The sequence below is a fragment of the Chelmon rostratus genome, chromosome 17 (genome assembly GCF_017976325.1).
Source record: "Chelmon rostratus isolate fCheRos1 chromosome 17, fCheRos1.pri, whole genome shotgun sequence".
Classification (NCBI taxonomy): Eukaryota; Metazoa; Chordata; class Actinopteri; order Chaetodontiformes; family Chaetodontidae; genus Chelmon; species Chelmon rostratus.
Window position 1 is genome coordinate 12,230,957 of NC_055674.1, and position 22,334 is coordinate 12,253,290.

Genomic DNA, 22,334 nt, shown 5'->3' on the forward strand with positions numbered 1-22,334 from the left:
TAAACGGCATGACTTGGTTTCTCCGAGCGTCGGTCAGAACAGGCCTCGTGGTGTGTGTCTCAGAGGGAGCTGGAGCAGGGGATGCTGTGTTTTACCTGGCACGTGTGTGTGTGTGTGTGTGTGTGTGTGTGTGTGTGTGTGTGTGTGTGGTTTCAAAGCAGGTGGTGTTTCCATGACGAGATGCTAGATGACATTCACTCTACAGCCACACACACCTAAAAAAACAATACAAAAAAAGGACAGCAACACATGCCAGAAATGGGCAGATGTTAAGGTGTTTTGGAGACTTTGGGTAAAAACTATGAATGAGAAGATTGAAAACAACCAGATATAAACAGGCCAGAGAAAATTCTTTCCATAATAGTGAGATGTAAATGATCACATGCCTAAAGACAATCTTCTCAATTAGAAAAAAAGATTATCAACAAAGATAAGTGGAAGCCAACTGTATAAGAAAATAGCATTTATTTGATGCAAACTCTGCTCGAATAAAGTGAACACATTTTTCATGTCTGGTGTATCCGTCATGCTTAAAGATGCATCATGATTGATCAGCTCAGGAGGGCAACACTGTTCAGTTTATCCTCTCCCTAAATGGCACGCACACGCATCCGTGAGTCTTTAAAGGGCATCACATTTCAAAGCGGAGGTGAAGAGTTTCAAAAGTCGACGGACATCAGAGAGCAGAAGTGAAAACTACACTCATGTGATGCCACTTTGGGCAGTAACAGAAAAGAAGGAATTTCACTTTTTGACTGCAGTAATGAAGAAGAGACCAGGCTACGACAGATAAAAGGCAAAGACATGTTCAGTTTGCACCACCTAAGAACACATACGCATCTGTGCAGAACTTCACCCTTACAAAATTAATCAAGTTAGTTATTCTTTTAAGCTGTATGCACCTAAAAGTTCCAAAATTAGCGAGCAGTGCTTCATTTTAAAAAGTCAATCCCCGAATTTAAACACACGTTAGAGCTAGTCTTGCTAGTCATCAAACTCACATGCACATTTCTTTGTAGGTTGTTCCGCTTCTTTAACTATAAACCTGATAAACACTTTGGCCGTTGTTTTGCGTTAGAGTCTTCGTCCATCATACAATGACAGTCTGAATCTCCACCTCCTCTGGGGAGGTGATGACATACTCCTCTTGCTGCTGCACCATCTGTATTCCCTCATCCACCGCTTCCTCTGTGGTAACCATAGTAACAGTTCCGTCAGCCGTCTCCACGGTGCCCGCCGTGGCCAGCAGCGTGCCGTCGCTGATGGCGGAGGCCAGCGTCATGGCCACCTGCTCTGTCAGGCTCTCGGGCGTAGCGATGGTGATGGTGTCCCCGCAGTCAGAGATGGACGTGCCCTCCTCATTCACCGCAACATTGCGCACAATGATCTGGTGCCTGCCTGTGCCGCCGGCGCCTTGTGATTGGCTGACGATGCGCTGCACCACTTTCATGATGTGGTTTCCCATCTGGCAGAGAGAGGTTTGATAGAAACGGGCAGAGGTAGAGTTATGAGTAGGGGCTTCACTGAATAGTCGACTATCAAAGCCACTCGTCAACTCTTTGCATCTACGTAGACTAAGTCTTCATCTGTGGTTTTAGCACAGTGCAGTATTCGATCAGTGGCGATGCATCTACAGCAGATATGCAGCTGGGGGCGCTGTGTGTAGCTGTTGACAAGCCACAGTCGCTGGGTGACTTTAACACTGTGTAGTGTGGCGCTTAAGCAGCAGACATGCAGCAAGAGCCAGAAAGAAACATGGCTACGCGTCCCAATGCTCAACCACAATCAAGCGTGTGGGAATAGTTTAGCAGAGCAGATACAGATTCATTTGAACAATTATTTTCAACATTATACCAACAAAATTAAGGTAATTAGAGAAGGAAAGACTCCCAATGTCTCTGAAAGATATCAGTCAAACATTAGGTTTCTGCAGTCTTGCTGGGACTTTAATCCAATCATATCGTGGCTCATTCGTAAAGAGCCTCTCAATTTGGACTTCTTTTTGTGAGCAGTTAATGGCTACTGAAATGCAGCAGTGAATGTCCTAGTTATAAGATAAGACAAATACAATTAACAGCCCAATTCTAGAAACAGAGATTTTCTATAGATCATACAGATGTGTGCCCATGTGTGTGTGTGTGTGTGTGTGTGTGAGCCCACGTGTGTGTGTACTGACCTCATTCTGGCCGTCTTGAATGAGTGTAACCTCTTCTTCCTGCACATCCTCGTCTGTTTGAGTCTAGAGGATATGAGACAAATAGAATAAATGGCTAAATCCAGCACTATGGTACACCCAGCATTAAGGCACATTACAGCACATTTCATTTTCATCTTTATAATAACCTAAATCTGGTATGACAACCACAGGAGGTTATTTTATTTTGGTGAAGGAGGTGGTGACACTGTCCCGTGTAAGCAAAAAGTTTCCTGTTTGGCGTCTGTCTTCTCTGTTTTCTTGTTTAAAGTCAGCGTTGTATGTAAATCTGTGTTTGTTCTCTTGCTGAAACCTCTGGGAAATAAATTCCAGGGAGCTCTCCAGACCTAGGAGGTCCTTGCTACAGCAGCTGTAAATAAACCCCGATCGACTTGATGAAAAACACGGACTGGATTTCACTGGACTCACATGACTCACAGGTAACTCCAGTAAAATCTGTGAGAAATGTATTTTGATTTTATTTTTTTATTATATTCTGGCAATTGAATGGAATTACAGACTCACAAACCTGACAAAAGCATTGTTAGGTGCTGACCTAACTGGCTTTTTTTGGACAATTATAATTATGTACTGTATATTACAGTATATTGCACGATAATGTCTATATTTAATTCATCACTTCTTATCAAAATGATGCAGATTTAATAGCAAGCAGGCTTCTTGAACTTTTACTGCACATGCAGGAGTCAAAAAAAATACTACTTTCAGCGAGGTATGGTGCTGCTTCAGTCACAGACTTGAAGGGCTGCTGTAAGTTTTACAAGCCACCAGATGTCACTGTTCGATGAGTGTGAAGCCCCAACACTTCAAATCTTTTAAAACCTTTATTGGCACAAATGGAGAGAAAAGCCCAAAGCTTCTTACGGCTTCTTCTGTCATCACTAATAATATGGACACATTATATCAGCAGTTGTGCTGACTTCTAGTGCCTGATCTAATAACTCCTGTACTGTATACTGTGTAGCTGTATTTGTACCATGTAAAAACACCATATTTCACGGTTATTTCATATTGACAACAGTGCCTTTTAAATTCAGTCTGCTGTTACTCTTCTCTTTAAACAAATTACATGTCAGTTGCAAATTAATAAACTAGTTCCCCCCTCTTTAATGGTCCTGCAATGTGACGTTCAAAGCTAAAGGTCTGTGCACTCGGCACTCTAAAAGTGCTGAATGATTGGTTCTAATCAATGACCCAATTAATTATCTGCAGACCTCGCCCTTCAGATTACATCTCAATTAATGATATAACAGTGCAGTCTCTATGAGTCACCACTAACAGAAAACACCTGCCATGAACTCATTTATAGGGACAGAAGTGCTTGAACGTTTTCATACGATTTACCCTTAAATGCACCTCTTACTGTAGCTCCCCTGTGGCTCACCTTGATGATGTACTCCTGTGTGTCTGCCACCACCGACGAGAACTCCACCAGGACAGCATGAGGATCCTCTGAGATGATGGCCGCTGTAGCGAGGCTGTCCACCGACGCCTGCTCCTCAGTGACCGCATCCTGCTGCTCGCTGGAATCGTCCTTGTGGCAGCCTCCTGGTGGAGATCCCAGGCTGTGTTATCAGGTCTGTCTGCATCACTGCTGCAGCTACTGGTTTTAAGTTTTGTTTGTTTCCTGTCGACCATACTGACCTTTAGCGCGCATATGCCGATTGAGAGTCCCGTGCTCAGCAAAGCCTCGGTTGCACTTCGGGCACTTAAAAGGTTTCTCTCCGGTGTGATGGCGGATATGTCGCACCAGAGAACCTTTCTCCCTGAAGCCTCTCAAGCAGAACTGGCAAACATACGGTTTCTCATCACCATGAGTCCGCTGATGAACCTGCAAGGCATTCTGAGCAACACAAAGACACATCTTAGACACTAACACTGGAATGTCTCTTAACTCTCACTTCCGTACAACACAATTATTTGATTCATATCTACAAAAATCACCTTTGTCTTGTATCCCTTGTTGCATCTGGTACAGTGGTAGGGCCTTTCATCTGAGTGGGCCCTCATGTGCTCACGTACATGCCCAATGGTTCTGTACAGCTTGCCGCACTCACCACACTTGTACCTCCTCTCACTGAAATGGACTTCCATGTGTTTCTTCAGCAGGTAGCCAGTCAGAAACTCCTTGTGGCACAGTGTGCACTTAAAGGGTTTGTAGCCTGCATTAAGAGAAAGGACACACAGAGAAAAATGGCAAACAACAAACAAAAAGGTCCATTAAGTTCCTGAAATTCCAACATAGTTTTCTGACAGATCACTGTCCCATCAACTGTTTTCTTTTGATTTCACATTTTGACACAAGTAGGACAAAATGATTATAAGAGGGCAGCGTACAGTGATGCTGTGAGCCATAGTTAATTATTAGGGACTTACCCAAATGACCCTTGACATGAAAGCGGAAGTAATTTAGTCCCTTGAAGGAGCGATTACAGTGTGGGCACGTGTGCAATTTTGGTGACGTCTGATCATTTCCATCACCTGCTTCCTGTAAAGAAAAAAAAGAAGAAGCAGAAAATAAGAACTTGAAAAATTAGAATTATTGCCTCTGGGTTGTACGTCTCTCAAGTTGGAGTTTACATCCATGTCTGTCCAGACTCATATAATATATGTACTGAAGACTTGCAATGTCCTTTGCATGTACTGCAATGCAGTACATGTGTCATCCTTACCTCTGCCTCCGCCTCTGCCTCCATCTCCACCTCCACAAATTCTTCTTTGACCTGGATCTCAGTGATACCCTGTTCAGCATCAGGACAGTCAGAATCTATTTTATTTATCTCCTCGGTGGCCTGTGAGGTCTCCTCAACCACAGCTTCTTCTGTCCCCAGCGCAATGCCAGAGTTGATGATGGCCTGGCAGATGAGGCTGTCGCCTGCTGCTGCAGCAGCAGCCAGGGCCTCTGCCTGAGACTGCTCTACCACAACCTGGCCAGAGGCAGAGCACAAGGTCAACAGAACAGATTGGATGAGTGTTTGAGTCAAAACCGTCTCACCTCAAATCCCTATGACTGCATGTTTTCTTCATCATTCCAAGAATGTACCAAAAAGCATTTTAAGGAAAGGAAAGAGTGCATAATCTGCGTGTACTATGATTAGTTTAGCCAAATGTGCACCCTTTCTCTACTCACCTGTTGCTCCTGTGTTGTTCCATCCACCTCCATTGTGAAGTGGACCTGATGGAGGACCTCTTGGGAACCAGCCTCTACCACACTGACGACGGCAGTTTGACCCTCCACCATCTCCTGCTCGTCTGGCTGTTGCTCCACAACCACCACCTCTTGCTGGCCAGCCACTGCAGTGTGATCATCTTCAACTCCTGGACAATTCAGACAGACCTGTCAGTGACTCAATGGATTATTCCATCCATAGTTATTCTAAAACAGACACATTTGCACAAGGCAACAGCTCCTGCAGTAGAATTCTGACCTTTCTGTACTCCATCTTTGCTGACCAAGATCTCCTTGTACTGAACAAAGCGTATCTTTTCTGTGCAGGGTGTGAGGGCCTTTAGGTGTCTGGTGAGGGCACCTGACTCTCTGAAGGACTGGCCACATAGGTTACAGCGATACGGCCGTTCATCTGCAAGAGAACAGGAAGGCGAAGTGTTATCATAAGGTAAAATTCATTAGAGGACATCCATTCAAGAAAAAACAGTCACAGTTTACTGTCTGTACCAGTGTGACGACGATTGTGACGAATCAGTGAGCCTTTTGTGCGAAAGGAGGTCCCACATAAGTCACATGAGAAGTTCTTCTGGTCGCTGTGAGTTTTCATGTGAGTTCTCAAGATGTTGGTCTGTCAAGAAAAAAATAGAAAGTATTAGACACATGGCAAAGAGTAATATATACCCTGTCTGGTGTGAAGATGAATTCTAACAATTACGAAATCTACTCATTCAAGGTACTCATATAAGAAAATCTAACCACATTTCCTGATAAAAAGACACACACACACACACACACACACACACACACACACACACACACACACACACAGACACACACACACACACACAAATGAAACGAATGACTCACTGTTTTAAATGTCTTTTCACAAAGTTGGCAAATGTAGCGTCCCTCTTGGTTGACTTTGTAAACATGCTTGTTATTGTCAGCATTGTCAGATATGGCTCCTTCAGTCCCATCCGACTGGTCGGCTACTTTAGGTGAAACGATTTTCTTCCTGCGACCTCGACCCAACAGACCACAGTTTTCATCTGTGACAAAAACAGACATAATAGTAATCAAATCCCCCTGCAGATTTAAAGATGTAATTCACAGGTTGAAACTACTTTTTTTTTTTTAAACATATTTGGTAGTAAACCGAATATCTTTGAGTTTTAGACTGATGTTTGGATAAAACAAGCAATTGATCCTAGGTCACCTTGTCACCTGTGGGAAATTATGATGCATTTTTCTGAATTCATAATAGTTATTAATAATTTGACCCACCATTAGAGGTCTTCACTTGTTCATCTGAGGATGCACCTTCAGCTGTTTTTACCTCTGAAGAATTTCCATTGGCTGCAGTAACCTGGCAAAATGTGGATATCATCATTTAATTCCACCTCTGCTGTTCATAGTGGTTACTGGAGACAAACACACACAGTACAGCTCATACCTCCTGACTGGCGTCCTCGCTGCTCGCCTCCCGTGCATCCACACGCTTGCAGTTCTGTTGCAGCTTGTGCTGGATGAACGCCTCCAGCGTGGAAAACTCGGTCTGACAGCGTCCGCACTTGTGCACATCTTCATCTGACAACACATGTCAGTATGAGACAACTTCATGAAGTATTAGTGCTGCTAGCTACCACCTATCTGATGCACACTTGTCTTAATACTGCTGAGCGGTTGGACCTCTAATCTGAGCAAAGCTGCGGCGAGCACGCATAGGCGCTAATGTTGTCGCTAATGGCAGCTAAAAGCTAGCTGCTAGCAACATTTCCCGATGGAGGAAGTTAGCTAGGCCCAAATACAACATCTGATAAACATTTCACTCTTGTTTCAGCAAGGAAGAGGACTGACCTTCATCTCCAAGTGTAGTCTGAATGGTGATCGTCTCGTTGCCGTTCTTCGTTTGCTCCCTCTCTGTTTCTGCCGTATGATTATTTTCTACATTCATGTCGTTCGAATTCTCCGTCTCTGTCGCAACGCTACTACAAGGAGGAGGGAAAACATGGCGGATTTACGACCACGTAGTCATAACAACAAAAGGGCGCATGTCTTTTCATGGATAGAGGAGAAAACAAGGAAATAATATTTTATTTAATTTCGGGCCATAAATCTTATGTGAATTAATGATTGAATTATACGAAGTATTTTGTGAAATGTTTAAAATTCGCCCTGAAATGAATGTATACGTATAAATTCTATAGTGATATCGAGTAATCCTTTATCTATTTCCGTATGTGATAAACATATGATTATTTTTGTACCGTAATAAAGCATGTCTTTTTTGCTCTCATAGCCATTAGAAAAAAACCCATTAGCTTTAATAATTTAAGATGGTTAATACAATGATATAGAGATATAGAGAACACTGGAAACATTTCAAATTTCCCCAGCTGGGAATGAATAAAGTCTTATCTTATCTTATCTTGTCTTATGTAACCGATGGATTATCGTCGTGTGCGTTGTGTTATGCAGAGAACCAGACCTGGATGCATTTGGAGGTGCTCTCCATTTATTTCTGACAATGAAAGTGAAATAATCATTCATGGTGTATGACTCTGTTACACTGCTGTACAATTGACCCTGTTACACTTATCTTACCTTATCTTAATTTATCTTATATCTGGAAGCAAAGTCAGCATAGTACAGAATCATCTAAGCTTTCAGTCAGTTAATTCAAGCATACCTGGATATCCACTGCAGGAAGTGGGACAGGTTTGGGGCCCCACATTATCAAAGGCCCTGAAAGACACAGTGCATGTCAAGGAGAGTGCTACACTCTTTCTAAATGAATCAGAATATGTAGACAATGACACAATGACCCAGAAATTAACAGCAGCCCTGGCTATTAATGTGGAGTTCCTTCAGGCTGTCCAGCAGTCTCTACATACTCATAATATTATATTGGTCCATCAGACTATAATTTCTGCATATCAGGAGTCTTCGTTATAGTTTAACACATGTGAAGTTTCCTGTTGTACTACTGTACCTATGTAGGGGAGGGATTAACCATGCCCTGTCCCTGCTTCCCACCCGTTGCTCCATGAGAAATTCTTTACCATGTTCGGTTTTATCATTTTTGCACAATAATAATATATTACTCTAATATCTACAAGTTTTTACAATTAATAAGTTACTTGGCATCAGTAAAGAGGACAAACAGTGGCATGGCTTAGAGAGAGAGATTTGCGAAGATATCTTTCACATTAAATGTTTAAAGTGGCCATGCATTCAATGATGAGGACACATGATTTACCAGCACACAAAAGTAACAACTGAAGTCCAGACCAGGCAGCAGCTTCACATGTTCAACAGTTAAAAAATACATTTTAGGTTGACACTGTATTTCATCTTGTAAGGTCACTGAGAAACAAGGGGCTACACTGAACAAACTGTACAATGACATTCTTATTCTACCTTCATTTCTCACTGCAATTTAAAATAAAAGTGAAATACTTGAAAAGAATGCAGTCCCAGTTTATGAGGTTAATAAGTAATTGGTGAGGTTGTGTCATTGCATGTATTTTTTTAAATCATTTTGTAGAGATTATGTAATATCTATATTTTCTGTTTATGACTTGTTCATTTCCCTTTATTTGGGTGAATATGACTCATATCAGCATTTTAAGATTGTGAGTTTGTGATTCCACCTTATTATAATCTTATAGCACGTACAAAAGACATATAAGATACATATAATTAAATCAATACCGAGAGAGATGACAGATAAGTTTAGTAACATCTGGTTGACAGGGAGGGTTGTCTCTGCTGGAGGATAGCTATTCACGACACAAAAGTAAACAAGAACCACTTTACGGCAGTAAATATGGCTTCGCAGTTCAGCGGTGTGCTGCAGCTGACAGACCTCGATGATTTTATCACCCCCTCTCAGGTACTGAAATTATCATAGCAACAGCAGATTTATTCCAAAAGGACATAGTTATCGCTAATGATCATCTTCACATATAAAAACAGCCAACAGCGAAAACGTACGGAAAAGGCTAGTATGCTGACTGTTAGCTGTTCTTGTCTGTGCTGTTGTGTGAGCGATTGACCACAAAAACGACAGCAACCCTGAGTTCATCTCGACAAAAGCTTAACATAATGCAGTGTGAACTATCTGGTTTATCTGTTATTTATCGCAAAACCCACTAAAGTTAGAAATGTTGAATGCGTGGTAAGCAGCTAGCTTGTTGCTAATGTTAGCAATGATGTAACAGTGATGAAGCGTTAACGTTATTAAGTAAGAACTTGGTGTTAGTTGATACATTTGAATTATACTTCATCTCAATGGAAAATACGGCACTGCAAGTTATGTTATTGCTCAAACTGTCATTTGAAAGTCTATATTGTCAGTTTATATTATTTAGATTTATAACTGATGAATGATGCGGCAGTGATGGTCATTTGCGTCTTAAACTCTAATTTCTTGCCTGTCATGAATTGAATTGAATTTAGTAATTTCCTGCGATCTTTGACCAAATGTGTTGAGAAAAAGATGTTAAATAACTGACGAATCTGGCTAAAGTCCCTTGTGTTGACCCCTAATACTTTTTTCTTGTGTGTTATTGATGTCCGTACTTATTCTCTTTCTTTGGTTGTTCTCACTCAGTTCTGTCAGGGCCCCTCGGATGTTGTTATACATTGCTGTGTTTACCCTTTAAGTACAACTGTTATGTTGTAATTTGCTTTACATGTGTGGTTCCTGTTCTGTAGGAATGTGTCAAACCTGTCAAAGTAGAGAAGAAACAAGGTAAATCTGTGGCCAAAATTCAAATAGAAGACGATGGCAGTTACGTCCAGGTCAGCCAGGTGGGTATCAAGACTGTATTGAATATTTCTTTTGTCCTTGTTCCTGTTCTTGTCCCGTCTTAAGTGTAGTTTGCTGTGATATTTTGACATGTGATCCGTGTTATTGGCGATCTACCGCGTGTTTGTATGATTACCCTTTTGAAAAAAACAATAAGAAAATACAAAAACATGAAGGATTGCACTGCTGTTTTCCTTGAATTCATCCGTCTTGTGTTTGTAGGATGGTGGCAAGCAGAAGCTGGAGAAAGCAAAGATCACACTGAATGACTGTTTGGCCTGCAGTGGCTGTATCACCTCCGCTGAGAGTGTCCTCATCACGCAGCAGAGCCACGAGGAGCTCTTTAAAGTGCTGCGCAACAACAAGGTGGAGATGGATATTTGTGTTTGAAGGCTTGTGTAGTATGTGTCAAGGTCATGATTGCTTTTGCAGCCTTTTGAATGTGACAGTAATATTGTTGAACGTATTCACCTATGTATCATTTGGACTCCCTCCACAGGCCAGTGCGACAGAGCAAAAGGTGGTGGTGGTGTCGGTGTCGCCGCAGTCCAGAGCCTCTCTTGCAGCACGCTATGACCTCAGCAGTACTGAGGCAGGGAGCAGGCTTACTTCTTTCTTCAAAGGTCTTGGTGAGTGCAAATCCCACCTACAGCCCAAAGTAACACAGGAAGATGAACATGAGAGGTTGATCTAGGCTGACACAAACCCTTCTAAAGGTGATTATCATTGTTGCAGGGGTTCATCATGTGTTTGATACAAGCTTTAGTCGGACCTTCAGCTTGCTGGAGAGCCAGAGGGAGTTTGTGGAGCGTTTCCAGAGGAAGGAGCAGGACACCAAATGTCTACCCATGTTGACATCAGCCTGTCCAGGTACCCCACTAAAAACCCTCTATGTATAATGTCGGAGCGTCATCCTAATGTCTCTCCCCTCATTTCCTGTCAGCTCTCCTTTGCTGTCCACAGTCTAATAAAAGCAAAAATGACCAAATGTACAATGTAACAACTACAGAATAAGAAAACATGTCTTATTTTATTGACCACTTATATTAATTATTATATCATTTTTCAGATATGGCAAGGTTCAGTGTATTTTTTAATTGCAGACAAACAAATTTTGATTGTTGCACTGTGAAATTCCATTGGTTAATAAATTGTAAAAGTATAATAAAACAATAAATTATGCGAGGAACCTGTGGTGGATCACGTAGCTTACTGATATGCTTAATAAAAGTCAAATAAAAAAGTAATAATACTTACGTGTGTGTGTGTGTGTGTGTGTGTGTGTGTTTGTATTGTGCTCAGGTTGGATTTGCTATGCAGAGAAGACCCACGGGGAGTTCATTCTTCCATACATCAGTACCACTCGCTCCCCCCAGCAGATGATGGGTTCTCTGGTTAAAGGCTACTTTGCTGAACAACAGGTACGGGAACACCTGCACAGCAGATACTGCAAACTGTGACAAGTTGAGATGTATGGTTATGAAAACAGTGAATAATGAGTCTATTTTGTGTGTGTTGTCAGGGTCTCAGTCCACAGCAGATCTACCATGTGGCAGTAATGCCCTGCTTTGACAAGAAACTCGAGGCCTCGAGGTCAGACTTCTACATGAACGAAGCTGAGACTCGGGAAGTGGACTGTGTCATCACCTCTGGTACAGTAACTACTCTTATGATGCTCTTTGTATGAATGTGGATGTGGATGTATCTTCTCTCTTACACCGTTCACCATCTCATACAGGAGAGGTTCAGATAATGCTGGAGGAGAAAAATGTGTCTCTTAGTGATGTGGAACCGGCGCCCCTTGATGAAATGTATGTTCTTTCACTTTTTGTCTTTGTTAGTCCTCCTCCTTCAAAATAAGCCGTAGCATGAATTTCTATAAGACTAGATGGAGTCACCCACTACATATTATTCTCAACCCAGGTTCAGCAGCGTGAGTGGGGGTGAGTTCCTGAGCCACGCTGGGAGCGGGTCAGGGGGCTACCTCCATCATGTCTTCACCTATGCTGCCAGGCAGCTGTTTGGAGAAGAGGTGAAGGAGCTCACCTACAAAACCCTCAGGTGAGTCTGCCTCGATGGCTTTAAGAAGCTCGACTGCATTGTGCTTGTTTGTCGTTCAGGCTCATTGTGACTCAAGAACAGTTCCAAGTTTAATGATCTCAGAATAACTTTCCTTGTAGCTCATGCTTACTTAGGATGTTAGTCAACCTGGATCCTAACTTATGAGTTGTTTTAGCGGCTTTACGTGCGCAGCGCCAAAAATTGCCCCATCTTACTTGTCTTTACCTCATGTGTATATGAATTTCTGCCTAAGCCTGGCTTCCCACCTCAACCTCTCTGCCACAGGAATAAAGACTTCCAGGAAGTGACTATAGAGAGAGACGGAGTTGTCCTGTTGTGCTTTGCATCCACATACGGTTTCCGCAACATCCAGAACCTGGTGCAGAAGCTCAAGAGGGGGAAGTCACCTTACCACTTTGTGGAAGTCATGGCCTGTCCATCAGGTAAAGTGAAATATGTGGATGTGATAATTTGCTAAATGTGTTCCTTCACGTGTGCCGTTGCACTTTTCCTCCATTGGTAAAGCGACACACCACAGACCAGAGTTTAGTATTACAGTTGAAGTGTTGAGGATGGATGGCATGCTCATTACGTATATGTACATATGGAAGCACTAGAATGCAGTGTTCATGCTTTGAGTCATCAGATGTCATGATAGCGCTGCTTAACTAATCTAATGTTTGCACATGTTTGCAGGTGAATTTAAAGCGATAAACACAGCACATTCTCTTTCGCCTCTTTGTTCTGTTCAGGCTGTCTAAACGGTGGCGGACAGGTGAAGCCCTTACCTGGTCAGAACCCAAAGGAGCTTCTCCAGAAGGTCGAGGCGCTCTACAAGGCAGAGCGCCCCCTATCGCCTGAGGATGATTCTCGTGTGGCCGAGCTGTACCAGTCCTGGCTACGCAGTGTAGGGGAGCAGAGAGCCAAAGAGCTGCTGCACACACAGTACCACACTGTGGAGAAGATGACGAACGGGCTCACTATGAAGTGGTGAATAATGCATCTGCAGGAATCCACCATCAGCAGACTGGATGTTATTGCAGAATTTTATTTTTGCACAGCAGACACTGAATACAGAACCGTCCAGATACATGTGCTTACTTCTGGGTTGTGAGCAAAGTCGAATATAAGCAGGTGTGATGTGTGCCAACAACCTTTTAAGCCACTTAACATAGTGTGCCTGGAAAGGTAGAAGACCCAGGCGTGGATAGAAGACACAATGATGAAAGTCAAGCCAAATTATGTATGTGGTCTGAGAATTTGTCCTTACACTGCTGATTGTCATTTCACACGTATGAATAGTCAGTTATTAATTTGTGTGGCACCTGTTACACTTCAAAAATGTGATCTGAAATAATATACAGCAAAATATAATCATTCCTGTTTATTAAACCTTATTATGTGTGTATATGTATATATATATACATGTATATATACAGAAAAATAAAGACATTATTTAATTGTAACCATTCATTTTGTAAGTTCTTTTTAAAAGATGTGAAGAATATGCTTAAAGATTACTGATTCAGACTGATATGTTTTATTGAATAATCTTGACTGATGTACAGTTACAAGCTCTTGCAGAGTGAGGATGTAAACTTTGAGATAAAAAGCAGCAGTTTACCATCAGAGTTGCATGATTTTTCTACCCTTGTACAGTTTGAGTGCAACATATCAGACCTCTGTTCCCAAATACTCAGTATAAGGCTATAAATTATAGACAAATTTACTTAAATTGTGTTTTAAGGTAAATCAGTTGTCACGTTCAACTGCAAAAGTAAGCAAGAGCGCAACTGTGAAATATACTGGTTTCACAATGCTCAAACTGAAATAGGGAAAGAGTCTTGCATAACCAGACCTGTCTCCACAGCGCTGTGCCAGCTCTGGACTGAGAGTTAACATGAACAACTGAAGCAGAAAGTCACATGGTTACCACACAGAAAATAAACATATAAGAAGAGCAAAAGTGTATATTGAGGAAATTAAAGAGTCTAATACAAATAAGTCATTAAGAAATTAAGCGTATTTTCTCCCAAAACCAGCTTTTTAAAGCAACAAATACACAAAACACATTAAAATCTCAGGAGTTTTTTTAGTGGGTATTACCTGGTGCAGCTCGTTTGTGCATATCAGACTTGGAGACCAGCCGTTAAATTAATTTTAGGGATATTAAATGAGAGCAGCTTTACACTGGCCTTTTTGTGCAGACGTTGTTTCATAATTATGAAAACAACACACACGCCCATGGGGGTCAGCAGCGGCATGAATTGGTTAAATGCAGGAACAAACACGCTACAGTCTTGTGTCTTGCTTCATTCAGCCATTCGAAACTATTCCTCCTTGATGGTTGAGTATGTTAGAGCTCCGAAGCCGGAGCTCAGGGTCTGAGAAGCCCCCACTCCAAAGCCAACATGGCATGGGGAGGAAGTCTCTCTTTGGGCTTCTTGAACTTGTCCTTCTCCTTCCGCAGGGCCCTCAGCACCTCTATAGGGTCCGTCTTCCCTGTGAACTTTTGTACTCCTTCCTCCCTACAGTGAAGGACGAGGATTAGAAAGAAAGATTAACACAAAACTGTGACAGGAAATGTCACTTGCGTTCAAACATACAGTGGATAAATATCAAAAACCCACGATAGCCGAAGAAAAGGGTTGTATTCAAACTCCTCCATTAAGGTAGACGGCACTGTGGGTTTGTCATCATCATCTCTGGCCTGCAGACAAAAAGACTGTCAGGCAACTCTGCAAAATGCATTTCTCATATGATTTTAACAGATAAGATTGGCGATATTCTATATTTTTGTTTAAATCTCACGAAAAAGACCAAAACCAGCAATTAATTTATCCTGCAGCTCACATCAGCGAGCCACCTTCATTACCCTTAACATGGCTACTGTGGTTTTGGTCTTTTGTTGGATACTCTTTTCCTTGTATTGCTCACCCGGGCCCAGCTCAGCATCTCTTTAACCTTTTCATTCTCTGGCTCCACCAGCATGGCAAACTTCAGGTTCTTAATGGTGTACTCATGTCCACAGAACACCTTCTACAGATGAACAGAGCATGATTTAAAGTCAGGATTACAGATTTAATGAATGAACTCACACGCACATAGCAGCAGAGTTTGAGTATTTCTCGGCTTTGGGCCATTTTTGAGATATTTTGTACTAAAAAGGGAGAAACCAGAGTCAGGCTGCATTCAATCCCTTCATTGTATTTGTGTTAACGCATCACAGTGACTCAGTCTTCGACCAGCTCTTGTCTGAGGTCATGTTAGCTGCCGTTAACCCTGAGAGGGCAACAATCTCTTGTTTCCACTAACCGTGTCTTGAGGTAGAGAGCCCAGCACCTGGGTGAGATTGTGGTACATCTGCTCTGCCGTGCCCTCCAGAAACCGCCCGCATCCGCCAATAAACAACGTATCCCCTGACAACCAAAATAAAGGACAAGCGGAGACAGCGGTCACTCCCTGTCATCCCACACAACAAGAACAATGGACAATGTGCTGGTCAACAAGGATTCATATCCGTAGCCAGTCAAGATAAAGTGATGATATATACAGTACAGTACACGTGACGTGACAGCGACGGTGCTGTCCAGGTAAAAACTGGTTCACCAGCTCTTTATGTTTAGAGACAAAGACCTGTGAACACAGCAGGGGCGTCAGTGCACTCATCCTCCCAAACAAAGTAGCACATGTGACCAGAGGTGTGGCAGGGAGTAAACAGGCACCTCACATTGATGGAGCTGAACTGCAAAGTGGAGAAGACACAATATCAAAAGACAGCGCGGCAGAGATGCAACTAGAAAAGCTGCATTGTTTTCTGATGTTTTTTTTTTTTCATTTGACTCCTGCTGCTTTGTGGGCACCTTGAGTTCCTGACCGTCGGTGACTTTATCCGTCAGACCCCCGATCCGATCATCAGCCCCGTACACCCTCAGCCCGGGAACCTCCTTCAGCAGAGCCTCATTCCCCCGAGCGTGGTCCCTGATCGGTGAAAACAGGCTGGTCAATTACTGCTTTGGCGGGGATTATGTGGTATCACTGATTCACTTTAAGTCATGGCGACCGAACGGTCTCACCAGTGATGGTGTGTGGTGAGAACAGCCGTCAGGGACAGGCCCTCTCTCTTCACTATTTCTAGCAGCTGTCAAAACAAACAGTTTCTACCTGTTAGCATTTCACATATGAACAGCAGGGAAACAATCAGCAATTATCTGGATAACCGATGAATCATTCAAGCTATTTTTCAGGCAAAGAGGCCAAACTGTCCTGGGTTCCAGCCTCAAAACTGTGAGGATTTGCTGCTTTTCTTTGTCTATGTGATGTGAAAATTAGGATGCTTTTCTGCTTTTCTCTGTATTATACCTACAGTATGTGTTTCAGATTTTTCGAATTGTTTTTAGTTTGTTTCTTAATTGATCAAATCTAACTGTTCTATTACTTTTTTTTTTTTTCAGTGAGAAAATCTCACACTTTTTCGACTAATGTTGAATTTGTGCAAACAAAGACAAAGAAAGAATAAAGACCACAATCCAACAACAGGAGTGTGTGCCTCTCACCCGGTGTGGCACAGCAGGGTCCACGGCCACAGCCTGCTTGCTCTGCTCCTCGATCACCAGGTACATGTAGTTATCCTCCAGGATGGAGATCACCTTTACCTTCATGGCTCCCTCGAACGCATGCGCAGCACTGGGCGCGACACTTCAGGGAGAGTTCAATTAGTCAACAGTATTTATCTGCACCAGCTGCACTCTTATCACTGATACTATAAAGTGTTGAATTCAGCTAATACAAGGATGCAGCTGCACTCTTGGGTTAGCAGGACGTTAAAGCCACCACTGCCTCTGTTGGTGTGTCGTGAATCTTGAACATTAAATTACACAATCTACACACGTCAAGAAAAACACGGTTACCTCAGATTAAAAAATCCCGATCAGTCTGTTTTATCCTTGTGCGTCTGCGATGCTCTGAAAGCTATTAATACAGCAGTGTTGAACATTTCTGTACCCAGACTGCGAAGTTATCGCGACATCGTCCAGCCTACATGTCAAATCCAAGACATTTTAATCGAGCCCAGAAACACGCCTTTCGATCTGTGATGTTTTAAGCAAATAAGATATTTTTGTAAAGGGAAATTTGTCTTCGTTTGTTGTATCGCTTTGTTGTTTTATTAATCATGCTTTCTTTTTGAATGAGTCATGAAACAAAAAACAAAATAAAATAATAAAAATTTGACTGAAGATAAAAACTTATATAATAAATTGTTTATTATTACTTATAATATAATACATTTCATTATTTTTTCTACTTATCTCGTATCTCGAGGTACCTTTACTTGCAAATGTCCATTTTCTGCTATACTTGTACTTCACTGCATTATCATTTAAATTTGAGCCACCATTACATTTGTGACACTTATATTAGTTTGCAGATAATTTTTATATCATAAAAATGATGCATTTATTGAATTTAACTATTAACTAAGTATTTGAAGGCCTTTAAAATTAGCTCCAGCTCGAACAGCTACATTAAAATGCTGACATGCATTTCTCTCAATCCAACAATATAGATGATATAACACTTTAAATGGGACTCTTCTGCATAATGTCTACTTTTATTTTTGATACTTAAAGTACATTTCAAATGCAAGTCTTCCATTTTCTGCTGACTTAAAGTACGTGTTTTATTGCTTTTTGCAAAGAACATCATGCAACTTTCTTTGTAAGATTGTCCTTCACATGCAAAAGAGCATTCAGGATATAGAACATTTAATGCTGACACACTGATAAATTCACAATGCTTTGCACACACAATGCTTTTAAATAAAGGAAGGAATAAAAGCACTTGTGCTGAATTTTATATATTGAACAACTAAACCAGCAAATATGCAGAGAAGTGTCATGAAGACACATTCCAGGTCAGAATAAATCATGGATACGAACCTTTACAGAAATGACTTTATCAATTTACAAAAATTGTACACATATTGCAACATTTGTCATTCATGCAGCTCCCTGTCTCAATAATTTTTTTGGAATTTAAATATCACGAGACAGCAGTTTGCACAGTTATATATTACAACATAAAACTATACTCTAAAACTCCCATTTACAGATTAACAAACTTATTTTTCATTTAAATCATTCAATTAATGGCCATATATTCCTTAAAATCATCACACCAACATCATCCAAACAAACCAAATACATCTTAAATAATGACAGATTATCTTATGGTCATATTAGGACTGATTATCTGAATGTGTACCTCGACTGAAATGAATGCAGGACTTCTACTGGTATTTCAAATGGCTTTGAAGATTAATTGCAGATATTTTCTGTAGTATGCTATTGACGGCTAGCAGTGTTGTAAGCAGTTGTTCGGAAACAGTCGGCATGGACATCACTCCTTGGGCACCCGGAAGCCATCTTTTTCTTTCCGGAGACTTCTCATGGTTTCAATCGGGCTTGTCTCCTTTACATGATCTTGCACAGACTTCTCTCTAAAATAAAAGAAATTTTAAAAAAAATTTAAAAAAAATGAGCAGAGCTAACAGCAATTAGCTCTAGACAAACTACACTGACACATATATGTGCTGCACAGCAACAAAACAATTTTTTTGTTGGAAAATCTTCTGAAATAATATTAAATTGTGCACTGCGTACTTGACTCTCATGAAGGGGTTAAATGTGAATTCATCTGCCAGAGTGGACGGGATGGTTGGTTCTCCACTGCTGCACTTCTCCTACAGAAAAACAAACACACAGACGCAAAGTTATTTTTACTCTCAGCAGGTTCAGCACTTGATCATCTGATTGGATGTGACACGTCAGTCAAATACCTTTGCCCACGCTAGCTTCTTCTGAATGACTTCATTGTCTGGTTCCACATGACGTGCGAATTTCAGATTGCTGACGGTGTACTCGTGACCGCAGTAAACACGCTAAAATACATAAACAACGTGGTTAGTCAGCCTGGCATGCAGCTGAAGTATACTTTATCAGAACAGCACATTTTACCACTCAACAAGGGAACTGTATCACACGTGTGTGATGACGAAACATATTTTTTTAAACACAGCTCTTCTCTCAATTAACTTCCATCTCAAATCTTCTGTAACTACTTTCAGAATTATTCAAGTCTTCCGTGATGCATTTAGACTTCCAGTAATACCTTTCACCCTGACATTACAAGTGGAGTGCATATATTTACTGTTTCAGGAGGCAGGCGTCCCAGAATTTCTATCAAGGCTTTGTACATCTGCTCTGCTGTACCCTCGAAGAATTTACCACAACCAGCCACAAACAGCGTGTCCCCTGCATGGGAAAGAAAAGCATGCATTATTGCTCACACACAACAGGGCGATGACTTCTTACTGCATCAATATTTATTGATCAAGCTCGACAGATTTAGGGGTTTTGTCAGAGACTTCATCGTCTTCAGTATCACCCGGTATTCATCGCTTCAGCTCATCTGATTGGAAGGGTTAATGAGATGAGACATACCTGTGAAGACAGCTGGTGGCTCAGTGCTGTTTTCTTTTGTCACATAGTAGCAGATGTGACCAGTTGTGTGACACGGCGTAAACAGGCATTTGACATTGAGTGATCCAAGCTGGGAAAGAAAGACACCTGTCTCGTCAAATGTCAGCCATTTGAAGTATATATTTGGATTGCAGAACAGACAGACTGATGGTCTTACTTTGAAGGTGTTGGAATGAGAAACTTTCTTTGTAATTGCATCAACTCTGTCATCTCCTCCATAGACCTTCAGTCCCGGCATTAGTCTCACCATCTTCTCATTTCCACTGGCATGATCCCTGAGGAGAGAGAATGGTTAGCCATAGTGAACTTAGAGAATGCTCTCCTGAATTTACTGTGTCATGCAAATAATAGCCAGTTTAGCATGTAGCTTACCAGTGGTGATGAGTGGTCAGAACTGTTGTGAGTTTTACGCCATGTTTTCGGACAGCTTCTATAACCTGTAAAAAGCATAAAAAGGGCCAAACTGAAGATGTGCTTGCATGAGGAATTGATGAATCAACTCAATAGGGAACTGATCACCAGCAATTTTTGATCATTGTTTAAGGGGACAGTCACATATGTGCGAACGCAAGTGCAGATGCATATTTGCTCACATGCTAAAACTTTTGCACGTGACTGGACCCTGTACAAAATTATAGAAGCAGTTGAGCAAATATGCATCTTCATTTGCACTCGCACATATGCAGCTGTACCTTAAAATGTTCATCAAGGAAAAGGGAAGCATATTTGTCGATTCCAGCTCCTCACATGTGAGGACTTGCTGTTCATTTCTGTTTTATATGATCACAAATTGAATATCTGAGGGGTTCAGGTAGTAAAAAAAAAAGAAACAGTTTACTGAAAATAACCTTTCGTTGCAGCCATAAATGGAAGCATGTGTATTGTAATATAATACGATATAATGTAATAATAATGTAATATAATATGATATGTCATGGAAAAAGCGTTGAGATCATTTGCTTAAGCAGGAATACAAAAAATGTTCAATGCAGGATTTTTATTTGCAATCCTGCATTCAAAACCTTACGTACATGAAAGAACAAAAATTTTACCAGCAAAATACATTAAATGTATCAACATTAAGAGTGCTTGTTATGCAGAGGGGCCCCTTTCCGAGTGTTGATATTATATGTGCTGCACAATTGAATTATTATTGTTGCAGCCACAGCTAGCAGCCTTTTGAGGTGGCAGCTGGTCAAGGTGGAGCTCATTTTAACTATTTAAGTACTGATCAATTTAATCCGTAATGATTAAATTGTAATAAACTGTGACTGTATAGTAATACCTCTGGGTGTGTTAGGACAATGTTGCTAATAAATGAACAACAACAGTATTACAATATTGGAATATTTATATTTTTGCTGACATATGTATATAAATAAACACACACACATAGTGGATTTTATCCTTAGAGCTCATCCCCTACTCATCATATCCTGTAAATTGGGACCATGTTCTGCATCTAAAATATGAATCAGTAAAGTATCTAGAAGTGTTAAATAAAGCAGAATAAAAACTATGATATTTGCCTCTAAAATCTAGTCGAGTATCAGTATTGGGTAGCACAGTATGGACAAGATCAAGTAAGAGTACCTCAAACATAATTGACTAAATGTGCTCAGTTACTTTTCAATACAGAATACATTACATGATGAAATGCACAGACCTTTATTGGCTCCACAGGATCAACGATAGCTGCTTCTCTGGAGTCCACATCAATCAGGAGGTACATGTAATTGTCGCTGAGAGCTGGGAGAAGTTCAATCTTCATGTTTGCTTGTTCCACCACAGAGGACTTCCTCACTGCGCTGTGAAGGAGAGCAGCTGCTTGGGCCTTGACTTCCACAGGTGCTTCATGAGAAGTTACAAGTCAATGTTTGACAGGCTGGCATGTTATGTTATGTTATGACTGACTGGCATGAGGACTCTCTGTTAATAATTCCTTTGATTCCTGCTCTCTTTCACTAAACATGTTTATGTCATGCGGCCACAAACACCCGGAAGCTGTTGGCATTGGACAGCATCCACTGACTGGACAAGTAAACGACACCACCATGAGGTAAACAACGATAGCTTCAAATGCTAATAATGCATTACATTTATGTCACCTAGCTAGCTATCTGTCACAGTATTGATCCAATCTGACTGTCAGGGGGTAGATTATATAACAAGGTGCATGTGTTTGCTCAGGCAGGCCAGCTGTGTTCTTTTGACTCCTTTTAAGACACGCCAAAAGAAAAAACAACGTTAGCAACCCGCAACTGGTTAAAATCTATGTACACAAGCTAACATGCTAGCTAGATGTTTGTATGCTAAAAAACCCCCCAAAAAAACTCGTGTGGACATACCAAATTTGAAGGCTGTTGCAGCTCCAAGCAGAGTGCAGGCACTCCCTACTAGTGACTTGAATAACATAACAACAGCCCTCTTTCCTTATCACAATCGTACGAACAGAAAAGTTTGTCTGCTGCCTCAGTTCCGCTTCAACTTTCACCTCCCAGGCTCCACCAATCAACTCAGGGGGAGTAGATCGTA

At 41.3% G+C, this 22,334-nt stretch overlaps 4 protein-coding genes across 5 annotated transcripts; 1 reads left to right on the top strand and 3 right to left on the bottom strand.

The window, feature by feature from the left end:
* Window positions 1-477: 477 nt before the first annotated feature.
* Window positions 478-7,368, bottom strand: e4f1 (E4F transcription factor 1). Its single transcript, XM_041957408.1, has 14 exons — window positions 7,242-7,368; window positions 6,838-6,971; window positions 6,669-6,750; window positions 6,252-6,433; window positions 5,892-6,012; window positions 5,644-5,796; window positions 5,346-5,533; window positions 4,888-5,142; window positions 4,592-4,703; window positions 4,160-4,377; window positions 3,860-4,058; window positions 3,600-3,763; window positions 2,177-2,239; window positions 478-1,465 (listed from the first exon to the last, which is right to left on the bottom strand). The coding sequence occupies exons 1-14, from the start codon at window positions 7,336-7,338 to the stop codon at window positions 1,091-1,093; spliced, it is 2,343 nt and encodes a 780-aa protein (XP_041813342.1). The 5' UTR covers window positions 7,339-7,368; the 3' UTR covers window positions 478-1,090.
* Window positions 7,369-9,213: 1,845 nt separating this feature from the next.
* On the top strand, window positions 9,214-13,737 carry narfl (nuclear prelamin A recognition factor-like). Its single transcript, XM_041956530.1, has 11 exons — window positions 9,214-9,279; window positions 10,104-10,199; window positions 10,420-10,563; window positions 10,697-10,826; window positions 10,933-11,067; window positions 11,500-11,618; window positions 11,720-11,849; window positions 11,936-12,008; window positions 12,121-12,258; window positions 12,544-12,701; window positions 13,011-13,737. The coding sequence occupies exons 1-11, from the start codon at window positions 9,214-9,216 to the stop codon at window positions 13,250-13,252; spliced, it is 1,431 nt and encodes a 476-aa protein (XP_041812464.1). The 3' UTR covers window positions 13,253-13,737.
* LOC121620484 (hydroxyacylglutathione hydrolase-like protein) lies at window positions 13,069-17,294 on the bottom strand. Its single transcript, XM_041956532.1, has 9 exons — window positions 17,169-17,294; window positions 16,815-16,956; window positions 16,335-16,399; window positions 16,122-16,239; window positions 15,895-16,003; window positions 15,574-15,677; window positions 15,196-15,297; window positions 14,889-14,968; window positions 13,069-14,786 (listed from the first exon to the last, which is right to left on the bottom strand). The coding sequence occupies exons 2-9, from the start codon at window positions 16,917-16,919 to the stop codon at window positions 14,636-14,638; spliced, it is 834 nt and encodes a 277-aa protein (XP_041812466.1). The 5' UTR covers window positions 16,920-16,956; window positions 17,169-17,294; the 3' UTR covers window positions 13,069-14,635.
* Window positions 17,295-17,848: 554 nt separating this feature from the next.
* On the bottom strand, window positions 17,849-22,286 carry LOC121620916 (hydroxyacylglutathione hydrolase, mitochondrial-like). 2 transcript variants are annotated; one of them, XM_041957158.1, is made up of 9 exons: window positions 22,148-22,286; window positions 21,466-21,607; window positions 20,172-20,236; window positions 19,957-20,074; window positions 19,761-19,869; window positions 19,468-19,571; window positions 19,097-19,198; window positions 18,921-19,000; window positions 17,849-18,757 (listed from the first exon to the last, which is right to left on the bottom strand). In XM_041957158.1, the coding sequence occupies exons 2-9, from the start codon at window positions 21,568-21,570 to the stop codon at window positions 18,658-18,660; spliced, it is 783 nt and encodes a 260-aa protein (XP_041813092.1). In that variant the 5' UTR covers window positions 21,571-21,607; window positions 22,148-22,286; the 3' UTR covers window positions 17,849-18,657. The 2 variants fall into 2 exon arrangements, with proteins under 2 accessions (XP_041813092.1, XP_041813091.1); XM_041957157.1 differs by having other exon boundaries at window positions 17,850-18,757; window positions 21,466-21,650.
* Between the last annotated feature and the right edge of the window lie 48 nt (window positions 22,287-22,334).